The sequence below is a fragment of the Fukomys damarensis genome, unplaced genomic scaffold (assembly GCF_012274545.1).
Source record: "Fukomys damarensis isolate Sample0158 unplaced genomic scaffold, DMR_v1.0_HiC HiC_scaffold_17, whole genome shotgun sequence".
Lineage (NCBI taxonomy): Eukaryota > Metazoa > Chordata > Mammalia > Rodentia > Bathyergidae > Fukomys > Fukomys damarensis.
Genome location: NW_022900929.1, coordinates 25,564,835 through 25,570,224, shown reverse-complemented (window position 1 = coordinate 25,570,224; position 5,390 = coordinate 25,564,835). Strand labels below are relative to the sequence as shown.

At 53.5% G+C, this 5,390-nt stretch overlaps 1 protein-coding gene across 1 annotated transcript; it reads right to left on the bottom strand.

The window, feature by feature from the left end:
* Positions 1 to 143: 143 nt before the first annotated feature.
* Igfbp1 (insulin like growth factor binding protein 1) lies at positions 144 to 4,545 on the bottom strand. Its single transcript, XM_010624910.3, has 4 exons — positions 3,967 to 4,545; positions 2,493 to 2,677; positions 1,623 to 1,751; positions 144 to 930 (listed from the first exon to the last, which is right to left on the bottom strand). Exons 1-4 carry the CDS (start codon positions 4,337 to 4,339, stop codon positions 799 to 801), a joined length of 819 nt encoding a protein of 272 aa, XP_010623212.1. The 5' UTR covers positions 4,340 to 4,545; the 3' UTR covers positions 144 to 798.
* Positions 4,546 to 5,390: the final 845 nt, after the last annotated feature.

Below are 5,390 nucleotides of genomic sequence, written 5' to 3'. Positions count from 1 at the left end.
GACCCCAGCCTGGCCCTGACCACTCCGGGAAGGATCCATTCTCAGACAGAAACCACCGCTTGTCAAGAAGACAGAAACTGCACAGGAAGGCCAGGGTGAAAGTACAAAGGGATTTCAGAAACAAACATGATACGTTTCAATCAGCAACCACCTTGCAGGTTTATTCCAAATGTTTCCAGTGCACGGTGTTTAACAATGTATCTCATACCACAATTTACATAGCTTATAGAACTGATTATATTAGCAACATTTTAACTTCTTAACTTGCAGGGGGGCCAATTTTTGGCAGACCTGTGTCTGCTGGATCTCCCCAGTAAATCATTCCTAAATACAGATTCATCTCCCCTTCAAAGTTCTTGAAAGATCACTGCCTTACATTTGCTTGTGTATTTTCTGGGCAGTATCAATCCGTACTCTCAGAAAACATAAGAACTTTTGAAAAGCAAAAATACAAGTTATTACACATAAGGTGATAAGAAGTGTTCTGTGATGTATAAATTACTATAGCACAAGTTACTGTGTAGAAAAAATAAACTTATAGTGAATAAATATAAACCAGCTTTATATATCAAGTGTGCAGTATAAAAACTAGTTCCTGTATATATACATATGCACATATATAAAAATGTGTGTGTTCTACAGTATAAATACACTAGGTAGGCCAGGGATGTAGCTCAGTTGTTCTGCCACCTGCCTCACAAGTGCAAGGTCGTGAGTTCGATCCCCAGTACCAAAAAAATAAAAAATACACTATGTACTTAAATAGTTCATGTGAAAGAACACGCAGTGCATCTGTTTTCAGTTTTGTAAATTAAAATACTGCTGGCAGTCGGGGTCTCCTCTGGTCTCCAGAGACCCAGGGATCTTCTTCCCACTCCAGGGGTAGACGCACCAGCACAGCCCTGCTTCTCCGTCCAGGGAGGTCTCGCACTGCAAAGAGAGGACCATGGTCAAGAGCAGCAGAGGAGGAAATGACTGAGAAGCTACGGGTACAGTGAGGGCTGGAGTCTGAGAGCCCAGCCCCCTCTGGTCCCTGTCAGGAAGCAGAGGCAGTGAGCAAGCGGCCTGAGCTTGTGTCAGAGGCATGGCGTGCTGCGGGACCCCCTGAGTTTGAATGACTGTTCCCATCTGTTGCAGAGTGGTGCCCAGACCTCAGTTTCTCCCAATAAAATCCTCAGAATCTATGTTTCTCTGGTCCCAAAGTCTCCTCAAAATTAAGTCTTAGGCTAGTTCATTCTTGTTTTTCTTTGGCAAGTCACAAAAATGTGACTGCATTTTCTTATAGTAAGAGATGCGCAGAGATCCCTGCTCTCCTAAACTGGATTACTGGGGTGGGGGCCAGAGCCCAGAGTCCTGAGATCTTTGGGTACCCTGTGCCTCAGGGAGGCAGGCCAGGCACAGACTGCCCTCCCTCGCTGTGGAATAGGAAGCTGCCCTTCTGTCTACCTCGGGTCATGCTTTTTCTGGTCCCCATGGGGGGGGATCTTGTTTCATGAGACCAGCTGTGGTGCGTATTTAGGACTGGACATTCATTGCCGTGAAAGATGGGGTGGGGAGGAGCATTGCAGGGTATGGGTAACCGTGACAATCCCATGAGAAGCCCCATCGGCAAGGCCACCTACCTGTTTGCTGTGATAGAATCCATTCTTGTTGCAGTTTGGCAGGTAAAATTTGTAGATTTCTTCCTCTGCCTTCTGTTGAGCATGGGCTAGCTGCTCCAGCACTCTGAAGAGTTCTCTCTGGCACGGCTCCTAGAAGAAACACTTGACATTAGGATGGAGAGAAGACACAGTGAGTCGTCAGCCGGGAGAGGAACTGAGAAGGTTTTGTATGGACAGGAGCACCCGGCCATGGAGCTAGGATGGAGTCTCAAGTGTCAAGTGCCATCTGCCCTCCACGAATGACAGGGGCTGGCCACTGGCTTGCCTTGTCAGGGTGAGAGGGGAGCCTCATTCTCTCCCTCTGTACATTGCTGAAGCAAAAGCTTCTGTCCCCAGGCCAGAACCTGGTCAGCAAACGCCACAAAGTCCTTCCCATCTCCCCCCGCTGCCTGCTGAATAACTGTGATCCCTGCCATCGGGCACAACTTCCTGAGCAAGGACTCCAGGACCACAGATGCCCAGATTTGGAACATTCTCCTCTGCAGTCTACAAAGTACTTTCACACAGTCCAACTCGAGGCGCGAGGCCTTCATCCGGGTAACCCGAGACAGAATCAAGTCTCCCACATTTGTGTTCAGTTCCAGATGAAGTTCTCACGCTCCTGAGGAAGCTTCTTTCACTTTTCTGGGTGTGCCTGTTTGCACAAGGGAATCTTTTTCCTTGCTTTCTTTTCCCCATCAAATTAAATCACACCTCGCCAACTCTGGTTCTCTGTCGCCCTCCAGTGGTAGAATGTAAACCAGACACTAGCTCGGGACACTGAATATTGGTAGCTTGTGGGGACGAAAGGTGCTGGAGATAGAGGTGAGGACCCCATTCGCCTGAGCTCACCTTCCATTTCTTGATGTCTGTGGTGTCGCGGGCCCGCATACTGTTGTAAGTGCTGATGGCGTTCCAGAGGATAGGCAGGTCCTCTCTGGAGGGGGCCAGCAAGTGGAAATTCTCCAGCAGCTGTTTCTCTGTCATCTCCCCGCTCTCAGGGCCCTCGTGCTTAGGGACAAGGGGGGCCTTGGCCTCTGAAGAGGAAGCACCACAGACCCATGAGCCGACAGGTGCACCGCATCATCCCTTCCTCCCTTCAGAACCGGGCTAGGGCGCCACATTGGTCTGGCCAGCCCTGATCTGGTGATGGTTTCCAGGAAGACCGCACACCCAGCAGCTATCTTAATTCTACTCTGGAAAAATGGCAAGTTTCAGGGTGCAGCCCAGGGAGGGCCTGTGGTTTTGCTTCTAAAGTACAGGGGAAGAAGCAATGTGCACATTTGCCGAGACCAAGGCTTAGGGCGCTGATTCCTGAGCCCATTCCTAGGGGAAACCCAGCCTCAGCATTCTTGTCTGGAAAATGGGACCTCAGTAACACCCCAGGACTGAGTGGTGGGGTCCCCAAAGGGGAATCTAGGGCAACCCACACCTGAGCCTTAGCCTATCCTCTTCTCTTCTGTGGGGACTGCCTGCCCACACACCCGGTGACTTCTCTGTGAGGGCCCAAAGATGGGGAGGTAACAGCCACCCCACAGGCAGAGTCCAGGGGTGAGTGGTGGGGCCCCATCCCACCCTCCTCTGTGGGCCCCTGAGAACATTTCCTTTACTCTGCAGGATGGAGGATCTGCAGGAAAAGCTGGTCCCCTGGGGAGGGTCACATGCTCACAGGCTGATCCCTATCAGGGTAGGGAACCACGAGACCCTCAGAGCCTCCCACAGGACGTGCCACGGGCCCTGACCAGTGATATGGCCCAGAGCGGAGGAAGAGGCATTTCCTGAGCTTCCTACTACAAACAAACCAGGGCTCAAATTCAGGAAGTGACCTGATTGTGGCATTCTCACAGGGCAACGTACACATCAAACATTGTTTGTCTATGGCAATGAATGGAAGTGAAGTTTTCAGCCTAAATTTTCACATTATGTTCTACAAACCTCTGGGAGGCACGCAGCATAGCCACAGGATGTATATCACAAAGGACATTCCAAACACTCCCAAGGGCCAGCAGGAGAGAGTTCCCATCCTAAACCTTCCCAAAGGAACTTTCCAGTCTCTGGGGCTGTCCCTGGCCTACAGGGGCGAGGGGAGGTGCCTGGGGCTGGCAGTGCAACCTCACCACCTGGAGATCTCTGGACATCACTGGGCTGGGTGCCAGGCTGGGCTCTCTCCCCCACTCCCCCAGGATGTGTCCATCTTCATCCTACCTTCTTCTGGGTCACCTCCCACGGGGCCAAGCAATGACAGGGGAGCCTGGGTGACCTAGCACCTCTGTACCCCGCACCTCTCGCTGCAAACACTGAGCCCAGGGTGCAGGCACAGTCTTACCTTCACCCTCGGCGCTGGACACAGCCTCCACAGCAGGTTCATCGGGCTCTGGCACACAAGTGCCCTGGCCACGGGTGAGGGCGTGCAGGGGCCGGGGCTCCCCAGGCAGTGCACGGCAGCTGAGTCCCTGGGCACAGCGTGCAGTGGCTACACCACAGGAGGTGCCAAGTGGCAGGGCACATGATGGGCAGCAGCCACAGCCTGTGGGCCGGGAGATCTCTGGGCAAGAGGCGGGCACTGGTGGGCAGAGCGCCAGGCGCTCAGCAGAGCAGGGGGCGCAGTGCCACGGCTGGGGTGCGCTGGCTACCATGGCAACCTGGGCAGCCAGCAGGAGCAGGAGCGACCCAGGGCCAGCAGCTGGGGCTTTGGGCATTGCAGGGCGAGGGTGGCAGGCAGTGGACGGCACTCGCTGGACAGGAGTCAGTGCTGGGCACAGGAGGCAAAGGCACGGAGGTGGCTGCTCGCAGACAGGAGCTCAGCTCGGTGTCTGATGCTGGCTGTTCGGCTTGGAGGCTGCACACAATGCCTCTGGGGTGCAGCCAGCTCCTTATGAAGCCCATGCTCCAGGGACCCACAGTTAATGATTGCCAGCGAGTCCGAGCCCAGTCTTCAAAATAAGTTTGTTTTGCCCCAGTGCTCTGCGTAAACTGTGGGTGGAAGGAGGGTGCGCGGTTCAGGTTTCAGACTGTTTGTCCTGCTTTTGTGGTTCAGGCCAGAGCTAAGTCCACTCCTAAGGGCAGGCTGGCAGCCAGGTGGGGATGACACTTGTTGTTGCTGCAGGAACACAGGAGGCTGCGCTGGCTTTGCCCCCACCAGAGCTCCGGAAGGCACAGAGCCTGGCTGGTTTTCATGTGGAGAAACCAAGGCCGGGGCTCAGGACCCATAGCAACATAGCGCCTCCAAGGCAAAGGGGGTGGTTCAGAGCCTCAGTGGGTCCCCAGGCTGCCTGGACATTTTGACTTAGGCCAAATCTTTATCAGTAACCAGATGCCAAGATAAAGAGCCTATGCATAAAATGCCTTTAGATAAAATGCCTATGTCCCTGGCATTCTGAGTCACAAGAAAAAAAGTAGAAGCCTTTAAAGCAAATGAGAAACACCCCATCTCCAGGGGCTCAGGAGCCCCTGAGGAACTGGGCCTGGAGATGTGACGTGTCCAGGCCGGTGTCCCCAAGTTCTGCATCCCCTGTCCCTGTCTTTGCCTCCAGGTCCAGGCGCAGGCTCAGTCCAGCTTCCCAAACCCCCAAGCAGTATTTCAGGTCTAAGGAGGGCTTGGTGACACCCTGTCCAGCCCCTCGCTTTACACAGTCGAACACCCAGGCCACAGGAGGGAGGTCGCAGGTTCAAAGACACTCAGACCCCTGTACCCTGATGCCTGTTGCTGAGCATCACAGTTGAGCCTTAAGGAAACGTCCCTCAGTGCCA

What these genes read in the sequence shown, in the direction of transcription:
- Igfbp1 (XM_010624910.3), bottom strand. Translation starts at nt 4,339, where the DNA reads ATGCCCAAAGCCCCAGCTGCTGGCCCTGGGTCGCTCCTGCTCCTGCTG. An exon ending in CAGACATCAAGAAATGGAAG is followed by an intron (nt 1,752 to 2,492) that starts GTGAGCTCAGGC and finishes TGTTTCTTCTAG; the next exon opens with GAGCCGTGCCAGAGAGAACT. An exon ending in GATTCTATCACAGCAAACAG is followed by an intron (nt 931 to 1,622) that starts GTAGGTGGCCTT and finishes CTCTCTTTGCAG; the next exon opens with TGCGAGACCTCCCTGGACGG.